The sequence below is a fragment of the Drosophila montana genome, unplaced genomic scaffold (genome assembly GCF_035044405.1).
Source record: "Drosophila montana isolate Dmon_TW-CO22-7 unplaced genomic scaffold, ASM3504440v1 contig_3200_1, whole genome shotgun sequence".
NCBI lineage: Eukaryota > Metazoa > Arthropoda > Insecta > Diptera > Drosophilidae > Drosophila > Drosophila montana.
This window is the reverse complement of record NW_026998080.1, coordinates 596,916-620,155: the sequence shown is the minus strand read 5'-3', so window position 1 is coordinate 620,155 and position 23,240 is coordinate 596,916. Positions and strand designations below refer to the sequence as shown.

At 37.0% G+C, this 23,240-nt stretch overlaps 3 protein-coding genes and 1 long non-coding RNA gene across 6 annotated transcripts in view; 1 reads left to right on the top strand and 3 right to left on the bottom strand.

Moving 5' to 3' along the window:
• LOC135432415 (uncharacterized) overlaps window positions 1–23,240 on the top strand; it is an 86,683-nt gene that overhangs the window by 17,289 nt on the left and 46,154 nt on the right. The window lies entirely within an intron of this gene.
• Window positions 1–23,240, bottom strand: part of Epac (Exchange protein directly activated by cAMP) — a 66,826-nt gene that overhangs the window by 13,357 nt on the left and 30,229 nt on the right. For 2 of the 3 annotated variants that reach the window (XM_064688109.1, XM_064688112.1), the window contains one exon: window positions 5,208–5,354. In XM_064688109.1, coding sequence (XP_064544179.1) covers window positions 5,208–5,354 — 147 coding nt within the window. Of the gene's footprint in view, window positions 1–5,207; window positions 5,355–9,659; window positions 9,735–23,240 lie in introns of those variants that run through there. The other variant, XM_064688111.1, reaches the window with a different exon arrangement.
• LOC135431944 (uncharacterized) lies at window positions 6,875–7,782 on the bottom strand. Its single transcript, XR_010436868.1, has 2 exons — window positions 7,466–7,782; window positions 6,875–7,412 (listed from the first exon to the last, which is right to left on the bottom strand). It is a non-coding gene; the product is annotated as an uncharacterized LOC135431944 (long non-coding RNA).
• On the bottom strand, window positions 15,006–19,237 carry LOC135432356 (uncharacterized). Its single transcript, XM_064688022.1, has 4 exons — window positions 18,101–19,237; window positions 17,616–18,038; window positions 15,537–16,700; window positions 15,006–15,471 (listed from the first exon to the last, which is right to left on the bottom strand). Exons 1-4 carry the CDS (start codon window positions 19,200–19,202, stop codon window positions 15,053–15,055), a joined length of 3,108 nt encoding a protein of 1,035 aa, XP_064544092.1. The 5' UTR covers window positions 19,203–19,237; the 3' UTR covers window positions 15,006–15,052.

Here is a 23,240-nt window from a genome sequence, read left to right as displayed (position 1 = left end):
CTAGTTTAAAATTTAAAATGAGAAATATTTATAAGCTTCTCTACACACTTTTTTTGACAAATATTTTGCCTATGCAAAGCAGAAAGGAAGTTTTAATTGTTTACTTGATGTCGACCTTATGCTTTTTGCTCGATAAGCGATAATCGATAAATATCGATAGCAAATAAATAGATATATATTGATCAAAAATAAATAGATAAATATATATTAATAAATAAACAATAAATAAAGATAAATAAATCGATAAACGTTGTAAATTTTGTTTCTATCCATCTGCGTGCTTTGATCTGTTTTTGAATTCTGAAGGCGTATTAAACAGTCGGTCACACGAAAATTCGTTCTCCCATTTTTTTACGCTTGAGAGCACTTGGCGCACAGCTGATAAGCAGCACAGCGCCGCAGCGTTTGGCGTTGGCGTCTACGCTAATTAAACTCATTTTCACTTATCAAAACGCACAGCGGGACCATTGAGCGCGAGTGCGACAATTGTCGCTAGATATGATGAACTCAGGCAAGACAAGAGGGGAGCGCTGGCCATTGTCGTCGCCTTTGCCTTGGAAACAAAAGCAGACTTCGATAATAATGCTCATAGAGGGCTGTCAATAAGTAGGACTATTCATTTGAGCCATATTGTCTGACAGAGTTGAGTTGGGGGCCATAACGAAGCAAGCAATTTCATTCAGGGTCAATTTGATTCAAGTCTTTCTTTATGCGTTAACAGAGGAAAACCGAAATTAATTATGGAAAATATGAGAAAAGCCATGCTCGAGTGCCCCAAATGCCCAAGCATTAAGTTGTTTTATTTATGAGTTTAATAATATTGGTACCTAAATATTGCCATGAAATAAATTTCATGAGAGCTCTGCTATGATACTAAAACCAAATTCCACTTATAAGAGTGAAATATGAATGGAAAGGTGTTGCTTTATGAATATGTTTTAAATGTAATTATATTTTTGTTACAACTGTGCTTGGAATGCGGGATCCAAGTGTGTATGATTGCATCTTAAAAATGTGTTAAGTTATTTGGATACATCTGCTCACCAAAGGTGAAAATAGAAGGTTGCTTTCACGAGTCGGTTTTGGCAAAGAGTCTTACATGGGATTTCACAATAGAGTTTAAATTATGTCCGATTGGGACAAATGACTTTTTGAAATAATATGAATAAGCACATTTATCACTAATATAGTCAAATCCGCCGCTACTCGCGAAAAACAGGTGGAAAACTGTAGTAATAGTATTCAGCTGCGCTTAGTAGCAGCACTGCTAGAAACTTTACTGTAAGGTCCAATGAAGTCAGCCAGGGTAAGTTGCGAAGTAAATGTAGCATAATTAAAGTGCTGTCTATTTAATTGAAATTTATGCAACAAAACAAAGCCAAGTGGAAGTCCTGCAATTGCCACTTGTCTGCCTGGTGAGAGAGGGCCATTTGCTGCCCATTGAACATGCGCTAGTTGCAGCATTTGAATGGTCGTTAAAGAGCTCGTGATTTGCGTGGCAAACACAATTATTTCCAGTTCACACGACACACACACACGACACACCTATGCACATACACACATACACAGCTGACAGGTGCGGAAATTAGACCCGGCATTTTGTGGCAGCGCAGCCTGAGACAAATTGCTGTTGAAATACGAATTCCCAAATTTACTCATCTTCTGCAAATTTGGACATCAATTATTTTGCCTTGCAGTCATAAACTAGACTCCGAATTTAGAGGCACATTCAAGGTGAATCTTTAAAAAAATATTTGAATTTAATTTGGCACATTTTATTGGACTTAATGCATTTCATAATACACAGCCTGCAGCTGGTATAAACAAAAAAGCTGGCGCACATGTGGTATACGTAATGCACAGTCCATAAATAATAGAAAAGCGCAACGTTATTTGGCATGCCCCAGCTGCACAACATGCACCATTGCGTGCAACAGAATTGGACATGCGCTTTATTTATTTATTTATTTATTTCTGTACGAGTACAGGCACGACTGTAACTTAGAACTAGGAACACACACACACACACACACAGCAAATGACACAATAATATTGTATCAAATGCCATTAAGGCAGAGTGCAGCAGTAAGGCAGAAAAATATGTCAGCCCCTGTTTGGGGAAATACATTAAAGGAAGCCATAATTACTTGCAATTCCTTGGGTAATGCCAGTATATAACATTTTATTATTTAACTTTACTTGGGTAACTACTTGACTGTACATAATATTTAATTATTTAACAAAAATTTCTTGTTTAACTCCTGTGTAACTCCTGTAATTATTATTTAACTAAAAATACTTGGGTTATTGGTTTTGTGATTCCTGTATAGGAAATTTAATTATTTTAATTAGATAACTTGCAATTACTTGGGGGATTCCTGAGTATAGAATTTAATTATTGCATCAAAATTACTTGAGTAATTATGCTTCGAAATGTGTAATTAAATATGTATATGTAATAATTATTTTATTCACTTTGCAAAATGTTATATTGTTATTATTATAACAAAAAAAAATGAAGTTTTTATATTAAAAGCTTCCACACTTTCAATCAAAACTTCATTAAATAATATGACTTTTTGCTCTCTTCTTTTTAAACACATTTCTATCAGTATCCGAATCCATATCGTACAGCTGTCATCTGGGGTTAAAAGTGTATTTAAGCTTCGTCGCCCAGACTTTGACTTTTCTTACTGCTTTTTGCTATTTCTGCTGTGAAAGTAAATATTTGCGCGCAAATCAAACAATTGCCAGGCACTCGCAAGGCGCAGCATATAGCACAACACACAGACACACACGGACACACACACTCATACACACGTGCAGTTGAGTGTGAAAATTTGCAGTGACAACTCTTCGCGTAATATATTTTCAATTTAAACTGATTTTATCGCATTTACCAGGAGCTGGTGCTGCAGCAGCGATTTGCAACATTTTATGGCACGCGCTGTGGGCGCTTAGCTTCATTGTTGCACATTGCGTATACGTAATATATGTTTGCCCTGCGTGCTGCAGATACTTTGTTATCTGCCGTTGCCCATCAGCCAGGTTACAGTGGCAAGTAGCAAGTGGCAAGTAACTACATATCTCTCTATGGGTTAGCCAATGTTGCCCCAATTTGAGGTTACTTTTCTCTTTATTTATTTTACTTGGTTTTTCTTCTTTTTTTTTTAACTCCAAAGGTAAATATGCATTCATTCATCTTGTGCGTGGGTGTGTGTGTGCGGTTGGTTTATACCTTTTGTGCGTGTTTCCATTCAAAGTGCGAGCATATTTGCCCCCCAGGGGCAAGTTCACAACTGCGTGTAGTGCGCGTGTGTGTGTGTCTCTGTGTGTGGTTAGCCCTAAAAAACGGAATCTTCTTTAAACTGGCAACTATGCTTGTGTATGTGTGTCTATCAAACATTTGGTATTTTGTCATTGGGTTTGGAAAAGTTTGTTGACGAATTCTGTGGCTTTCATTTCGGCTAGAACCCAATGCAAATATAATGGTCACTGATTGCTCAAGATTAGTTTAGGTTGAACCGCAAAAGCTAGTTTCCAGCAGGTAAAATTCAATACTGCCAATTGGCATGCAATTCAATTAACTTTACCGTCACCATTCAATATACTTAAGAGCGATCCATAATGGCATTCGTATGTTATGGACATTTGAATTTCTAATTAATTAGCTTGGATCCTTTAATGCGTATTGAAACCTGCAGCGCAATATTATTAATTACCATTAATGAATAATGCAAATCGATTAGCCTGCCAAAGACTTTAATTCAATTTTGGTAATTGCACAAGAAATATCGAAGAGCCCATAATAAATACCAAACAACAAGTTGGCCCACTTTAATGCTGGGCATATGTTGATGTCCTGCGGGCTGATTTGGGCGGGTTACGTCGCCTGCCGGTCGCCTCATTAATTGTTAATTGAAATTTTAATTAAATATTTTGACAATGACGCAAATACCGCAAATGCTGGGCTCCAGTCAAGAAGACAAGAAGCCTCAGCTACAAATATTTAGCAGACAGCTGCTCATTAGCAAAGCTCGGCTGGGTGTGCGGTTGTGCGCTTGGGTGTGTGTGTGGATGTGTGTGTGGGTGTGCTTTTAATGAGTGCTCGACAAATACTTAAGATAGGCATCAAAGGCGACGCCCTCCAAATTTTAAAGAGCAAATGACATTAGCTGATAATGCGCTAAAATTATAAAATAGGCTTAACTTAAGAAATAAAAGCGTTTAGTAAGAGATAACTGGAGAACTAATGACAAGGCAAAACTTGAAAGAGCTTTTAGTGTTAATTTCTTCAACTTAATGCACTTAAGCGTACTTTAAGCTTTGAGTATTGCAAAACACGCCAATTGCGATCTATGATTGCAGTATATATGAACTGCTGTACATAACACCGATATTTTGAAACTACGCATGGGCATTTGATAGCTCTAATGATTTATTTAGTTCTGTTTTAGGTCATGCAATAAAGATTAAAAGCTATTTGTTTGATTAAGTGATAATAATTTTCTTTTTAAACCTGTTTTTCCCTATTACACAAAACTAAATGCTGCTTTTATACATTTTATTTTTTTATTCAAATTTAAGCTATTACACAACACTGTCATCACCTGTTTAAACACCTGTAAACATAGAATGGTATTTGTTTGATTAAGTGATGATAACTTTCTTCCTAAACTTTACTTTTCCTTTTTGCAGAACACTTACTTTTGCTGTTCTTCCTCTCCTCTTTTATGAAAAAATCTCACTTTAGGTATTTCACAACACAGTAAAGATACAAGACTACTTGTTTGATTTAGTGGCGATAACTTTCTTCTTAAACTTTATTTATCCTTATTACACAACACTCATTTCTGCTGTCTTTCCTCTTGTAAGAGGCTTACTTTAGCTATTACACAACACTGACATCGCTGATTTTAAGTAGAGATTAAAGGCTCCTCGTTTGATTAAGTGACGAAAAATTTCTATTTAAAATGTACTCTTTCTTGCACAACACTAATTTCTGCTGTTGTTTGCAGGATTAATATGCCAAACATTGTCTCTCCACATTATACAACACTGTTTTGTCACACGCACGCAAACTTCGTTTTTGCCCAGCTTAATTTAAGTGCCATTTTAAGCCCGTGTCATTACACAAAGCACTCAGAGTTGTTGTGGTATGAAATATGTATATAGCTACTTATGTAGATGTGTGCGCTTCTGCTTACCTCCCAGATGAGTCGAAAATCCTGCTGTTCGACGCGCAGCAGCTCGCAGGTTGTCTTCGTCACGACGGTGCTGTCCCGTGGCAGGTCGTGTAGTATTGATTCGCCAAATGTGGCGCCCACGCCAAGATTACACAAAGTGACGGAGCTCTGCAATGAAGAAGATGTGGAAAAAGCAGGTGTTGAAAAAGGGGAGTGAGCAAACGGGTGCTTGTCAGGGGTAGGGGTTGTAGGCTACAAGTTAAAAGCTGCTCAACTTTATTTTGCAGCTGTAGATAAAACATTTTGCGGTAAACACAGCTGACTTAACCCAGCTCTGTTGACATACCAGAGGGTGTCCTGTCCGTATGTCCGTATGTCTGTGCCTGTGTGTGTGCTAATTGCTCAATGTGCCACAATTTGTTTCAATGCTGCAATCTTGTGGCAGATTGTTAGCCAAACATTTGCTTACCAGCTGTAATCGCTTCATTGCGCACAAGTTTTGCCAATAAATTTGCAACGGAAGCTGTCAAGTTCTAAACCGGAAATGTTGTGACAGCCAAAAAAATGCAATTTCATTTGCCAAACCCCCCAGCCCAGCCCTGTCGCACACAAAATACAATAACTAAGCGCCGCCTAACCGCAACATTGAAATGACATTTCATTTTCCAAGGCAGCACATTTTCTGCATAGCTGCGCTTAATGCCCAGTACTAGGCTTGGAGTTAGGGTATGCGCGACTATTTAATGAATTTTCTGTCGAATCAACAGCTTTTTTTTCTTGAACTTATTGGAATATTTTTAAACGCCTTTTAAAATTTGGCTCGGCAGATTATTTCTTTCTTCAAGAAATATTTGAGAACAAATAATAAAATATGTAAACGAATAGTTATTGGATTTTGTTGATAAAATAATATTTATGTATATCACAGAATCCCTTAGAATTGCATTTAAATTAAGTCTGCTTCATTCCATGATTTCACTTTCATTTCAAGTGCGTTTTTAGTCTTGGACCATAGAAGACCTTAATATACCTACATAAAATACAACATATAATACAACACCTTACAAAATTGGCCTGAACTATTTTATTTATATATTTGAGATCAAACAGAAATAAACGAATAAGTTAATGGATTTTGTTGAGATTTATTATTGTTTAAAATTGTGTTTTTATTAACAATAGAATTTGTTTGTGCATTTGTTTGTTGTCTAATCTATATGTGAATAGATATGTAGATGGATTTGGCAACAGAATTAGTTTTTGCATCAGCTTGCTGTTTAATCTATATGCTGATAAATTAGCTTATCTCAAGAGTATTTTAAATTAAAATGTTCGTGAGTCACCAAAAGGAACGGACATTAGCGCACTCCAAAGTACAAGTAGTGTAGAATGTACAAGTAGTTAGAATGCTAGACAGTTAGATAGGAGTATAGTGTATATATAGCTACAAATAGGCTATTCAAAATTCGTTTAATTGTTTAACCTGCTAGAGAGATATATAGGCGTAGAGTTGGAATAATTGTTTAAAGCTGGTCTTATTTTTGTCAATTGTAAAATTCTCAATTATTATTCCGCCCGTTCGTTCACTTCAGATAAAATTAAAGAGAATATTAAACATTTTTTTTTTTTAAAAAGGAAGTTAGTAACAATTATTATAACTTTTTTAGCTAATATTAAAGGCAACAAAGAAAAACAAATTTTTATTATAGCCTGCTTTGTGAATTTTGAAACATTTGATTAATTTGCAGAGTAACATGTTGTCAAGCAAGGCTCATTAGTGAATTTTTGTGTGGATTGTTGCTAAGTTTGCATCTGCGGTCTGTGCTGTTTGTTCTCGCTGTTTGTTGCTGTTTGTTCTTGCTTTCCCAGAAGACAACTTCTTGGCATCGCTCGAGGGCCCAGCCTCATTTCAGTGGGCTTAACTTGGCCCCTCTCTCTCTCTCTCTCTTAGCCAACTGCTTGAAGCTGGGTACTGGGCGCTGGGTTTGAGGCAGCGCATGTAATTGGCTTAACAAGACTTACACACGACCGCAAAATTGTTAAACTCGCATTAGTCGGAGGCGTGTGTATTAGTGTGTGTGTGCGTGTGTGTGTGTGTGTGTGTGTGTGTGTGTGTGTTGGGTGTGTGTGTGTGTGTTGTGCTTGAGTTTTCTTTTACAGTTATTACACATGCAATGGGTTTTGGTCGTGGTAGATGCCGCAACAGCAACAAATACTTAAGATCCGCTATAAAACATAATTTAATTATTTATGCGCTATGTAATTACAATTGTTGTTACTGTAATTGTTGTTGTTTTTTACTGTTGTTGTTGTTGGTCAAGTGCTGACTTGAATTTCACGCGTCCCATTTGAAAATTTCATTTACTCGACTTGATTTATGGCGACTTTTGTTTTTGACATTCCAAAAGTATTTTTCGCTGCTTCTTCTCCTTTTTTTTTTAGCTCTTGGCCTGCTTTGTCGGCGTGAAACGCCATAAATTTTGATTGCTTTCTAATTGTTGTTGGCCAACAGTTTTTGGCCCAAAGAGATTTTTCGCCAAATATTTAGATAAAGTCTGGGAATCGTTTATAGAATCGAGCCACACGCTGCGAACCGCAACATAAACATCGTAAAATTCGCATATTACTGGGAAATCAATTTAATTGATATTTTAAATGCAGAAAAAAGAGAAAAGCACAAAAAGCAGCCAAATGAATATTTGTTTATCCGAGTGAAAGAAATTGGATTTTATTGAAATACATAGAATAGCCGGTAACTGTGTTGATGAGCTTAATAATAATTATTTTAATGGTTTATAATTTTTAATGACTGTGCTTGCGGTATTAACTTTGAGCTGTTTATTTTGCCTAAAATTTTTCAGTTTATTTTTACTTTGGTTTTAGTTTTTTATAATGCACATTCTATTTTATTTCCGCTTCTGTTTTGTGTTATGTTAGTTTTTTTAAAAGCTTGTACTTAGTATATTAATAAAAGATATCATACTAAAGGTTTCCACAGAAAGTGGGGTGTATATATATTGCTGATCAGCATCTAAAGCTTATCTAGCTAATCTTAATGACTATATGGATCTGGATATAAAGAAGCTAAGATATTATTATATGGTAAGGTATCTGCTAGTTGAACATTCTTGTTTCAATACAATTTCTATCATTAGCAATTCATTTTCCTAATGGGAGATAAAAGCTTTAAATTTGAAATGTAAATTTTTCACTATTTTTTACATTAGTATTATAACTTTATTGTGTTAATCTAAATATTTGTAAAAATATCTCAGACGGGGTATCTGCTAGTTGAGCATTCTGTCTTCTTTTACTACAGCTCCTATCATTGGCAATTCGTTTCCCCGTTTTGTTTCTTTTATCACAATTTCCCGCCGCCGCACAGCTCCTGAGCTTTTCGCTTGCATTGGCTAAATCCCATTGATAGTTGGGAATGGCTTATTGAGCCAAGCCGGTTCGTTTTCAATCGCTGTTTGGTGTTCTTTGTTATGTTGAAGCTTAGACCATTGGCCATTGTGTGCATTTTAATTGGAATCTAATGGAAAGAAAGTGCTCATCATAAGCTACAAGGCCTATAAAGGCTTTGTGGGATACATAACATTTTGCAACATTTCAGTATGCGGTAGAGAAAAATGTTTATTATCTACCTTTCTCTTATGCCTATATATATTTTTTTTCTTTTTAATAATTTTGCATAAAGTAGAGAAATACAATTGCCTTTTCTATGTGTAATCTTTTCCACAAGCCAAATTTAACGATATATGTATTTACTGAGGTTAGCTTAAGCTTAAGGCTTTTAAGTTTTATATCCAACTCCATAATTAAGCTAAGATTTAACTTAGTTAAATTAACAAAAGACATAATAAGTTGGAAAGGGCAACCATGGATAAAATTCCTAATATTTTCTGGACTAATCCTTAATGGGGAGACTGTAGGTTATCAGAAAGAGTTAACCAAGTTCTATTAACCCTATTTATATTTCACCTTAAACTTATTTTTTCCTTAAGCCATAAACTTCCTTAGTTAGGAGAGGCAAAAATTGAAATAAGAGCTGCTCCCTTTCTCTTTCTTTTATATCCGAAATAAAAGAATGGTTCCTTTGATTAAGCTAGCTAAAAAAGTCTTGCAAATGGCAGCCTTTACACACAGATAAATACTTTCTCCTGCAAGAACTTCGTGACACATAAAATCCACCTTTAAATGGATAAAAAATAATGTCACAGTCCATTGCAAAGTTGAACCACTGAGAACATGCCGCAATCAGACAAGGCTATCAAAGAAATATATATACTTAGTTGTATCTCAATGTGTTCCATATGTTAACGATAGCACACGTCACACACACGCACACACACACTCACACACAGACAGAGTCACACTCCCTTCATAACTCGCATATTTATATCTGACTTAAGTGTGGGCACGTACTTTTTACATACTTTTCATACTCGTAAATGCAATGCAATGTTTTACCTTTGCATAATGTCGCGTTGATTGCTCCACATTATACGTACAACTGCGACGAAATAACATTTTTTACACGGCGGCTTTCTATTATTTGTTATGCTTCTTTTATGTGCTATATGCTTGTATTTGTGTGTAGATTTTATTTTTACTTTTTATTATTTTAGTTTAGCAACAAATTTTTTATTTGCGTGCTTTTTTTTCTGTGTCAAATGCTGTAATAAATTTTTGAAATTCGTAAAAAAATAATAGCATGCAAATGTTTTTGTTGTGTGCGAGTGTGCTGTGTGTGTGCGTGTATTTTTGAATGAAATTCGCAAAACGTGTGCCACCGTTTATGGGCCGCAAACTATATAATATGAATTTTGGCTAGTGGTTCTTTTTTCGGCTCGCTGATAAATGAGTTGCAAGCGTGCCCAGCGCCACAAAAAATATGTTCGTGGCTAACGACAACAACAACAACAATAATAGCAGCTATTGGCAACAACATTTGCATGCCACACATTTTGCACATGTAACTTTTCTGTGTATGATATATATTATTATTAAATCTTTTTGGCTTTTTTAGCGCGTACCACTTTCGATTTATGGCCATAATTGAATTGGCAGCTAGGCACGAAGTCTTAAATAAAACAACAACAACAACAGAATTGAACAGCAACACGCGCTGCGAGATGTGCTTGGCAAGTTGTGCAACCGCGCGGTGTCGCGTCGTAAACTGAACTGAAGTTGGGAATTGGTGCCGTCACACGGCAGACTTTAAATTAGCAGCACGACATAACAACAGCGGCGCCCAGGTGTGTGTGTATGTGTGTGTGAGTGTCTTTGTGTGGCTCTCTTTATGCAACGCTGCTGACAGTTGCTGAAGTGTGGCAGCAACAAAGGCAGCCACCACTTGCTATGGCGTGTCGCAAATTGGAGCAGCCACAGTCGCAGCCTCAATCAGGCATGCAAAATACGCGTATCTCATATCATGAATGCTTACTGGCAGAAAAAAAGAAAAATTCAACTTGCAAACAAAGTTGTCAACAAAATTTCAGCTCTGTTTGCTTTTGCTGGCCAGTTGTGCTTGTTTTGCTGCTGCTGCTGCTGCCTCAGTTGTGCAGCTTTCACTGGCTTCTGCTGTGGCAGGTAGCAATATCAAAGCAAATGCAATTAATCCATTGACATACGCGTTCGTATCGCATGTGCCCCAAAGCCCAGCTAACCGGCCAAATGCTCAGCTGCTGCTGCGCTTGAAGAACCCCACGCACATAAATGCAACATTTCCGTCTCCGGCAGCAACTGTTGCTGCTGCAATTGTTATTTCTGTTGTTGTCGTTGTAATGTACTTCCAACTAATATTGCGGCTGCCCTGTGGCCTCTGCCTTGGGCAATCGCAATGGTCTCGATTGTTGTTACTTGATGCGTGGGCCTTAATGCAAAATCGAATATGAGATGTGCTTGAGGATAAGCTGCGTACACTGTGAAAATATCAATTGAAGAAGCTGGCTTACCTTCAGGAAGCTTTATTTTATATCCAATCGACTTAGTTTCGCGTTTCAAATTTACAATCATTTTCGCAGTCTCTTTGAATTCGTTCTAAGTTCTTTTCTTTTGGTTATTTCCTTTACCTTTCTGGTTTACCGCACAAAATGTTTATTCTTCTTCTGTACTTTTTGTATTTCGTATTTTGTGTGCCCTGCTGAGACTGTTTTATAATTATATTAAAATGTGCCTTTAAATAATTAAATTCCTTAAAATGAAAGTATATTTAGTATTTCTTGTATGCCGTAGTTATTGATTAATGCTGCTTTTAGCGACCTTTTCATTTGGCTCAAGGTCCGGGTTTTCATTTATTAAAATCCAAAATGTTAAACAGAAAACAATTTCATTTTAAAATATTTCTTCTCCGATATATTTCGGCTGCACCTCGGCAACCGTTTGCGGGGCAATTATTTTGCACGTCTGCCCCCTTTGACTTTTTTATATAATTCATTTAACATTTTTTCATCGACTTTTTCATTGTTATTTTATAGGAAGACAATATAAGTTAACTTATTTATTCCACCCAAAATGTGTATTTAAAAAAGATTCAATTTCATTTTGCTATTTAAGTATATATTTAAGCATATTTTATGCATTAACTAATTTTCTTAGAAATATTTGTATCGAATAATTTTTGCAATTTTTTGTTTATGTTATACATATTTCAAGCCTGATTCCTGCTGTCATTGCCCTCTTACAATTTAATAGTTTTTAATAGGTTTGACATTAAATTATTAGTATCTTCCGCCAAATATTTAACAATGAAACGTATGATTTTCTCACAGTGTGTTAATCAATGTGCACTGCAGCCGTTGACGCTCTCGGTAATGAAATCATTTGCTGCAACTGTGTAAATCCTAGAGTCAAAGTCTTCCTTTAATTAAGCAACTGTTTTTGGCATTCGACTTATTACAGTTGGCCTTTGCGAAGGTGTTGTCAATGTTAAGGTTGAACAACCTGCCCTTCTCACAGCTGCTCTTATTTGATTTATTTCTCATTTCGTTTTTCACTCTTCAAGCGGCAAGTGCTTTATGAGTTCAACAAAAAACAAAACAAAACAAAATCCAACAACAATCCATGCTTGAGACTAGTAATTAATTTGATTTTAGCCAGTTTCAGTGAAGGTGGAGCACAAAAAGAGGCTTTGCCAAAACAAGTCAATGACTGCTCACAATGAGTAAGCAGAGGCTAAAGCATTTTATGAGCCGAATTGCGTGTATCCGTAAGATACTCGCAATTCGCAGTCCATTCAAATTATCTGCATAAGCAACGCGAAATAATTTTACATTGAATTTTGTTGCACATGAATGGAATGTGGATATGTTTGCGTTTTATTCAGCCTATTAAATGCAGCGTTATTTAATAATTTGTTAATTTTTTTGTTTTTATTTTTTGCTTTTCCGGTTGTGTATTTCTCTCCTTTTAATTGTGGTTAATGTTTTGTGGCTTGTATCTATATTTTACACTATTATAAATTGAATATAACAAATTACAGTTCTTTTTATGAACCATGAAATAAAAGATTCCTTACATAAAGCTTGACTAAATTAGTATCTACAAGTTACAGCAGATTAATGAACTAATTTCCAGTTCCCTTCTAATGTTGAATTTTGGTCTGAATTCTGATGTTTTATCAATATTGTATATTAGAAATTAATAAAAAGAACTTTATCGGGTCTGCTTCTTTGTGTTACACATTTCATGACAAAATTTTAATACCCTCTTAAAATACTGAAATAGATATGATATTACTTATATCAGCAAAGTTAAGTTAAGTTAACTTTTTTCAGATCGAAAAATATGAAAAAAATAATCTATTGCCTTAAAAGTAAATAAATATATAATGAAACCTATATTTTTTTTTATTAAAATTAATTTTTAACGCGATCATTAAATGATTAAAGTGTATAATTTTAATTTGAGCACCGCAAAACGTGTGAAACTATTTTTAATGACATTTTCTGTTGCCCCGTTAGAAAATGGCACATTTAATAGAATTTTTCCACGCCTTTAGATAGAGAAAAAGTTTTATGCAGTTTTCAGTTCTTTACACAGCCTCATTTTCCACGAGTTGCATGTTGTGATGACATTAGATAAAAAAAAAACTTTTTATCTTGTCATGCATAATTAAAATACAATTTTAATGTGTGTTACAAGAATTTTATATAGTATGATTAATCTTACGCATACGCGACCTACATATAAAAAAGATTTTCATTAAGCTTCGTGCAAAGTGTTTGCCTTTAAGCTGTGAAAAAGTTCGCAGCCAAAGAAAATTTGTGCTACCTTCCCAAGAACTATTTACATAACCCACAAAAGCAAGTGCCCGACCTCAACTATGTAAATGCTGATGTATGTGTTTTGGGGAGGATATTGATTGTAAGGAACTCGCCTGGTGCCTGGAATTTAATGCGATGAAAACTATGCACATGTGGGAGTATTCCGGGCAGAGCAAGACCTCGTATAAAATAGTTTGGCAGCTTTCCTTTAAATCATTCAGTGCCAATTCGAATGTAAATAACCAAAATAGTTGAAGCGTAAAACGCTGAACAGATAAACCGTCAAACGAAAAGAAATTTTATCTCTTTGGAAAAGTTTTTGCTCAACCAGCAAAATAAAAAAAAATAATGGAATAAAAAACTGATTGAAAAGAAAAGAAATTTGTATACAGATTAAGTAAGCGAGACAGTGTTTAAAATAATAAAAGTTTTTTACTCTACTTTGCTATTTGTTGCTGTTCAAAAAGTAAGTTCTATGCAATCCCGGATTTTAGTAGAGCTGAGTTCTTTAAACTTTACACAGCCTTATCTTCTTACTGTAGCTGGCATATCAATCAGTACAAGTCGAATATGCCTATTGTATTTTGTAGCTGAATACCGAATACCGAGAATTTTGTGTGATAAGCTTGCAGTTCAGATTAAAAAGCTTATCAAGATTTTAGACTCAAAGCTTTATATTAAAGAGAATTTTCTATTTTCCGTCCGTGAAATTAAATAAATGCTTGGTAATTTTTTAACGGTGCTGATATTCGGTATCAACAATGTAAGCATATGATAAACATTTGATAATGACTGGAATAATAAGTGTACTCTAGTCGGGATGCGCCACTTTGGGATACCCTGTGCATTGTTTAACCAACACAAAATGCAGTTTGTCCTAGGGAAGGGAGTGGGTAGCTATTGAATGAAATATATTAAATCTGTATATACTATTCTGGAAGCTACATTGAACCCTAAGAGATTTGCTTAAAATCAGTATTTCGATAACTATTTTTATCGATTGTTGTTATCGAATATCGGAAAAAATTTGTACTGCGCGGTCCCTAGGAGTGCCTACGTTCAAAATTTCATTCTCCAGTTGTTATAGGTTCTGATACCCTAGTGTTCATACATGCGGACGGACGGACAGACGGACCTGGCTGGATCGACTCGGCTTTTGATGCTTATCAAGAATATATATACTTTAAAGAGTTGAAAAAGATTCCTTCTGCCAGTTACATACATTTTCACAAAAACATTATACCCTTGTACCCATTTCAATAGGTTCGGCGTATTAAAACTATTATGAAACAATTTGCTATCAGGTCTCAGATTTGGCAAGTGGTAAAAAGATTATAAATACAATGAAAAAAGTTATTTCTAGCTAGTTCATTTATTATATATCTTTTTATTAATTTAACGCTGCACAGAGGGTATTCACTGGTCCCGAGCCAGGAGAACCTCTTAGTGCTTCATTACTCCATTTAATTATATGTTTGTTAATAACATACCCATTCAAAAAAGTACATACAAAGGCAAACATGTTTGCTAATCTATGTTTTCAATTCAAGCATTTGAAAACACAGCACAGAGCTTAGCTAGTTTACATATTTCCAGCTAAACTCGCTCAACACGCAGGTAAATGCCGCCGATTGTGCCCAGAACAAACGATTTGGGATCATAGATGAGCGGTATATCAGTTTTGTCACACACCGAAAACTTAAAGTTCCTTATTAGCTGGGCCAGGCCAACACGTGTTTGCATTTGGCCAAAACGCATTCCCACACAATTTCTGGGACCATCGCCGAATGGCAGCCACTCAACCGAGTCACGAGCTGCCACTTGCTCGGCAGAGAAACGGTCCGGATCGAATTTCTCGGGATCCGGATAAAAGTCTTCATCCCGATGATAGGCAGCTGCAGGCAGTATGACCTGTGTGCCCTTTTCTATGACGTATTTTGGATGTCCAGCAACAACATAATCATTTAGAGCCTTGCGTTCGAGAAAAGGCACAATAGTATATAGGCGGAGGGTTTCTGTTGAAGCAAGTGCAGAGGGTAGTTAAACTTGCTTTCAACATTTGAGTTGTCTTTCAGCTCACCTGAAATAACCTGATCCAAGTATCGCATGGCTAAAATACTTTCATAGGTCAGTTTACCATCATATTGCTGCAGAATATTTTGAATGTCTTCCCTTAACCTGCCCTGAATATCGATATGCTGGGCCAGCTCATATAGACAATAGCTCATGGTTGATGAAGAGGTCTCGAAGCCGGCCATATAGAAGACAAAGACTTGGGCAGCAAGCTCACCAACATCCAATCCTGCGACTACTTCGCCGTTGTCCATTGTAAAGCTACCCTTCTGCTTCAGCTCGATGAGCATCTCCATAAAGTCGTTCCGCTTGATATTTTCCTTCTCTCTGTACGCTATTGTTTCCTGAACCAGTCCCATAAAGAACTCATGAACATCATCAGGTATCATGCGCATTCGCAGTTTGCGTGCCAAATTGGGAAAACTGAAGTGGAAGGCCGTCAGCAACGGACCGTGTCGCAACTCGACGAGGGCTTTACGTGCCATTTTACGGAAGTCGGTTTCGGGAGTGCGCAGGGTATTGCACTCAATTCCAAAGGCACATGTGCCTATGACATCGGTTGTAAACCGAGCCATCAGATCTTTGATTTCAATGACAGCACCTCCAGATTCGGCTGGGACTTCTTCCAGCATAACCTCAACGAATTCCTCGGACACTTTGATGACAGTTGGGAACATGAACTTCATCTTGCCAGAAGTAAAAGTGGGCGAAAGCTTCTGTCGCATCTCCCTCCAACGTTTGCCATCCAAATTGAAGAGATGTCCAGTGAGTGGGTCGTCGCGTTCATTGTGGAACTGTCCACGATCGGCAAAGTTTGTGAAATCCTTAATCAAAACATTCTTTGCCAATTTGATATCCATAATGAATGCACTGCGCCTTTGCAGAAAGTTGAAGCCCACAAACGGGTGACCCGTCTTTCGGAATTTGTTGTAATATTCCTCCACAATATCGTGAAGCACACGATTCTTTCTGAAACCAGTCAGATTTCCATAGAGCGGATGCGGTGCATCTTGGGGTATTCCGCGGATCTTCCAATAGTTCATGTTGTGGTGCAAAAAATATGCAACCAAAGCTGATAAACCGATCAGCAAATATACAAGAAACAACAACATTTTGTGTTCAGCTCTCAATGGCTTCTGGTCAAACACTGAGCGCAGTCGAGCCAACCCGCCTGTATTTTATTCTCTCTGGTTTAATGTGACTACGATATCTGTTTGTGAATATATTAATCCGCAAAAGCTTAGTGTGGGAGATAGTAGGGCATCTGTCTGTGAAATTCATTTCCTTCTTTCCATTTCTTCCAGATGCTTGTTATCAAAGAGTCGCATATCATTTCAAGCTTAAATCTTCTTAATGTTAACTTTGCAAATTTTTGTTTTGAGTTTTGCTGACGAATTTAGCTAAAGAGAGAAAACCGGAATGGAGAGCCGATTTTTTTGGCGCTCAAAACTGCGAATTTTTGTCTACGTTTTGATGAAACACAGATTACCTCTTAATTCCACTCGATAAAAAAAGCTGCAGAAAACTATTTTTGATTTTTCAAGATTTTCCCAAATATTAGCAAAAAATTTTTTATTTATAAATTTATTAAATAATTTCAAACTATTAAAAAACGAAACTTTTGCAAATCAACAAAATGTAATTGTCAGAATGAGACTTAAAATGCATGTTGCCTGTTGCATGTTCCATGCAAACGTATAAATACATATACCCTTGTTAAGCATTTTTATAGGGTATATATACATATAAACAACGAGTTTTTTAAAAGTCGAGTTACCCATTATAATGTAGCTCAATAAAAAAAGTAGATCAACGCGTACTCTGCTTAGTTTTAGCAAATACTTCAGGGTTTAATTTTTTTTCTATATTTTGATACTTCATAAATAATAACCGCTAAATATTATGGTAAATGAAAATCAAATCAAGTTTTACGGGTAAGCTTGATTCTTTATATACGTGTATGTACATATAAAGGCAAACAGGTGCTTTTTATACAAATGAGTGTATGTAATTATACAAACTCCAACAACTATGACAGCATCGTTACAACTCATATAAAAACAACATCGCTGACAGTTTTTTTTTTAATTCTTAACACGCTCCACACGCAGATATATGCCGCCGATTGTGCCCAGAACAAACGATTTGGGATCATAGATGAGCGGAATATCAGTTTTGTCACACACCGAAAACTTGAAGTTCGTTATCAGCTGGGCCAGGCCAATACGTGTTTGCATTTGGCCAAAACGCATGCCCACACAATTTCTGGGACCATCGCCGAATGGCAGCCACTCAACCGAGTCACGAGCTGCCACTTGCTCGGCAGAGAAACGGTCCGGATCGAATTTCTCGGGATCCGGATACAAATCTTCGTCCCTATGGTAGGCAGCAGCTGGTATTATAACCTGAGTGCCCTTCTCTATGACGTATTTTGGATGCCCAGGAACAACATAATCATTCTGGGCCTTGCGTTCGAGGAAAGGCACAATAGTGTATAGGCGAAGAGTTTCTGTTTAGGTAAAAGTTCAAGATAGTTAATAAACCCATGAACTCTAGTTTATTTGAGCTCACCTGAAATAACTTGATCCAAGTATCGCATAGCTTTAATGCTTTCGTAGGTCAGTTTTCCATCATGTTGTTGCAGAACATCCTTAATATCTTCTCTTAATTTATCCTGAATATCGGTATGCTGGGCCAGCTCATATAGACCATAGGTCATGGTTGATGAGGAGGTCTCAAAGCCCGCCAAATAGAAGACAAAGACTTGGGCAGCCAGCTCACCAACGTCCAATCCTGTGACTACTTCGCCGTTGTCCATTGTAAAGCTGCCCTTCTGCTTCAGCTCGATGAGCATCTCCATAAAGTCGTTCCGCTTGATTTTTTCCTTCTCTCTGTACGCTATTGTTTCCTGAACCAATCCCATAAAGAACTGGTGAACATCTTCGGGAATCATCCGCATACGGAGTTTTCGGGCGACATTGGGAAAACTGAAGCTAAATGCGGTTAGGAAAATTCCATGTCGCATCTCAGTGAAGGACTTTTGTCCCATTTTTCGGAAGTCAGATATGGGTGTGCGCAGGGTGTTGCACTCAATACCAAAGGCACATGTGCCTATGACATCGGTAGTAAACCGAGCCATCAGATCCTTAATTTCGATGATATCGCCTCCAGACTTAGCTGGGACTTCCTCCTGCATAACCTTAACGAATTCCTCGGACACTTTGATAACAGACGGGAACATGAACTTCATCTTGCCAGAAGTAAAAGTGGGCGAAAGCTTCTGTCGCATCTCTCTCCAACGTTTGCCATCCAAATTGAAGAGATGCCCAGTGAGTGGGTCGTCGCGTTCATTGTGGAACTGTCCACGATCGGCAAAGTTCGTGAAATCCTTAATCAAAATATTCTTTGCCAATTTGATATCCATTATGAATGCGCTCTGCCTTTGAATAAAGCTAAAACCCACAAACGGGTGACCCGTCTTTCGGAATTTGTTGTAGTATTCGTTCAAAGCATTATGTATTATGCGATTCTTTCTGAATCCGACCAAATTTCCATAAATCGGATGCGGGGGCTCTTGAGCTATTCCCCGGCTCTTCCAGTAGTTCATGTTGCGGTGCAGCAGATACACCACCAAAGCTGATATCGCAATTACCAAATATATAAGAAATAACATTTTGTGATTTGTTTCTTGCGACTCTTCGAAAGATACTGAGCTCCGTTAGGACAACCGCTGGCTATTTTATTCAGAAATTGTGTTTGGTTGACTGCGCATTATTAGTTAGTTAATGTATATATCAGCATGACTAAGCAATTTTTTGGCTGTTCATGTTTACACTGAACATTTTGGAAGAGCGCTTTGCCGTGTAAAGGAGCTTGATAAGTGTTATCTGAGAGCCGGCCGTAGACTTATGTTGAGAGTCATACTGACTGGAGAGGCAACGCGGTGTCGCGAATGCTCGCGATTGTCGTATTTATCAGGGGAACCGGTTTTGCCTATGGTTGTGTTTGACAATAAAAAACTAGAGGAGGCACTCGGCAGGTTGCTCCATTAAAATTCGTCTCATGCTAGCCTGTGGCATGCTAAGCGACGCCTTCACATTGTCATCCAGATGGATTCGCGAAGTTCATAACAATCTAAAAACTAAACCGATTTTGAAACGGAATAGCACTTGGGTAATAGTTAACCTTGGCTATTATAAAGCCTCTCAACACTTAAGTTAGGTAATCATAATTCAAAAGTACACTAACAATTAAATCTGGTAAATATTTAATCCTCTGTTAAAATTTCTTAAAATTTGCCTTATCAATAATCCTTTTAGTATATAAAAAGTTAGTTAAGTTTCTTTGTGAAGGTGTATTTAAGTATAATTTAAGTATAATTTGTTGAATTATCAAACATATTTATTTATAAGTAAGTTTATAATTGAAATAAATCTGGTTCTAATTGGAACAGATCGAATAGCTTTTCTTGCTTTAAGCCATTTATAATGTAACCATGCTCTTAGAGCGTAAATCTTGAGATAAATGTTATTATTTGATGACAGCTAAGTGTTTATAAGTTCTCTTTTGTTCAGTTCTGCGTCTGAAGTACTTACTCGAGTTCACTTTCAAAGTAAACGCAATTATTGGCACTATACGACGCTTTAAGCTGCTCTTGCAGGACATTTCTCTCTCTCTCTCTCTCTCTCTCTCTCTGTGTGTGTATGTGTGTGTTTGTGTGTGTCCTTTTGCTGTCCGTTATGGCCTGTCCTTGCGGCCCTCAACTGACAGCAACAGGCGCGCACGGCGTGTGCGGCTTAAACACAGCAATCGCACTACCAACAAATATTTTCCCGTTGACGTTTATTTAATTATGTGTGCTGCATTTTATTTTGTGCAGCTTTTCAAAGGGATTTTCATTGGAGGTACGTGTGAAATGTGCTCAATTATAAATGCCATTTAAGAGGTGTTTCAATTTAACAGCTGACCCTGCCTGTCCAGCTCGGGCTTACGTTGTTCATTCAGATGGTTTGTCAAGCGTTTTGTAACAATCTTTAAGCTGACCTTCAGCTGTCAGCCAGACGCCCCACTTCTGAGCCATTTCCACTGACAAATCATGTGAATTTGCAGCAAAGCCCAACAAAGGGAATACAAAACGCAACTCAGCCAAGCACAAGAAGGCGACGGACGCGCCTCGTCTTAGCCATAGCCATAATGAATGCATGGGCTGAAACAAAAAGAATGCATTCTTTATGAAGCAGGCGAGCCGTCGGGGGCCCAGCTCGACTGCACTTATGCGCTAAATAAAAATGCAAATCTAAATGTAACATAAGAGCTGCACTATACGAGTGTATAAATGCGTGCAAAAACCAGGCGGTCACAAAAGAAAACCTCTAGAAATGCATATAAAGTAAAATAAAATTCTCAAGTGGAGAGTGCTCGACTGGAAGCTACCCTGTTGCTCAGTCTTAAGAAAAGTTTGATTACTATAAATAAGATTTGTTGAGATACTCTGTTCCAGATCTTTAATTTGTTTATTGTTGAACAGAAATGTAAATAGTTTCGCTGTCTTTTCCTTAGTCTAAACTGTTGTGATTATACTGCGATCGTTCTTTTTTTTTTAAGGTTCATAGATTCAATCCACCTAAAACTATGGGAAGATAGGCCGATAGGCAGATAGGATTCCCACCCCCATAACTAGGTCAAATCTCATCCGATTTCCACGAGGTTAGGCTATTTGTTCGTGGTTTTCCCTTTTAATTAATCCTCCATTCAAATCTGAAAACATATTTTGTAGTCGAAATTCATGGAAAAATCTTACCCCAAGATTCGTATATAGACATGGGTCAAAATTTCCCACTCCCATAACTCGGTCAAATCTCATCAGATTTTCACGAGGTTTGGCCTTTTGTTCATGGATTTCCCTCTAGATTAACCCTGCATTCAAATCTCAATACATATTTTTGAGTCGAAATTCATGTCAAAATCTTACCCCAAGATTCGTATATAGACATGGGTCAAAATTTCCCACTCCCATAACTCGGTCAAATCTCATCAGATTTTCACGAGGTTTGGCCTTTTGTTCATGGATTTCCCTCTAGATTAACCCTGCATTCAAATCTCAATACATATTTTTGAGTCGAAATTCATGTCAAAATCTTATCCAAGATTCGTATATAGACATGGGTCAAAATTTCCACCACCATAACTGGGTCAAATCTCATCAGAATTCACGAGGATTGGCTTTACGAATATAAATGAATACACACGCACGCACACACACTTGTTGTTCAAATTGGATGGCGTTAGCTTCGTCAATAACAATATGAAAAAAAAACATATAAAACGAGTATAAAATATAAAAATTTGTTGTGCGTGTGCGTTTGCGTTTACGTTTCGTGGTAAGTATTTTGTCAATTGCATGCGCCAGCTAGTCAGCCAGTCATCCAGTCAGGCAGGCAAATTGAAGTTGCCTTCCTTCCGGTTGCCTTCGCTGATACGCCCAATCATTGAGCAAATCATAATCAGCCTGTGTGCTTCGAAGCCAAAGGACATTTCGTTTGAAAGCACATTAAATCTGAAAGCTTATCGGGCTGTATTTATTGATCATTTATGCCGAAGGCGTAGAGGTTCTTATATAAAACTTGCTTCACACCCAACTAGCTATATTTAATATGCATTTATTTTAACACTATTCGAGTCTAGGATATAAATAAGGGCCAGCTTAAACGGAGAGCTTTGAAAGCTTTGCAATATAGCTCGATTTAGCCGGAAAGCTCATCAAGAAAGCCCCTGCACTCGAACAAACTTCTGAAAGCGCATTAAAGCTTAAACACAAAAAATATGCAATTCAGCTTATTTCAAGCTTTAAACTTCGTTTAAACTAATTGTTTCTAGTTTAAGCAGTTTATCAGCTTTAATTTTAGCTTTATGTAATTAAAATTAGCATCCATTTTACTTAAGCTTTACAATAGAGCTTTAATATTAATAAATAAGTAAATTGTTTAAAGCAATATGCAATCAGCTTCTCTTTAAGATTAAAGCTGCATACTTAAGTTTATTTCTCTCATGTTGCCGCTTAATTAACCAAAACCAAATCGACTTAGCTTGTGTTTAGGTCGCAGTTTCAGGCACTGTCGTTGGGGCATTGGACATCTGTCTAATTTTAAATTCACAACTTTCGACATTTTTGGCAATTTCAAACAGTATCTATTTTTGGGCACTGCGCGACAGAGCAAATAATTAGCTGCCAAACAATCTTTTTTTTTTTGTTGCTTTTACAGCCGAAGGATACGCTGTCAGATTTGTGGCTGAAAATTGTCAGGATATGTAATGAAGGGCGGCAACAGATGTGACATTCGTTCAACTTGTTGCCTGACAAGTTCATCGCTCGAAATGCTGATTGATTTTCGCCCTCACGACATATGCGTTCACGCTGATTGTTTGACATGGAGACAACCACGCGAATTGCAGAAGACGTCTGACATTTACAGAGGGGGCCAGGAAGCCAATGCGGCGGCTACTTGATATTGATTTGATGCTGATTCAATTTGAAAAAATGCAACTACTGTGTCATATATATTATTTATGAACTATTTTGTTCTTTACATGAATCATAAACTGATTGACAAATTCATTGAGCATTAGTCTCAAACTTGGCCAAAGTGATAAATGACCAATGACGCGATCAACGCGTACTCTGCTTAGTTTTAGCACATACTTCAGGGTTTAA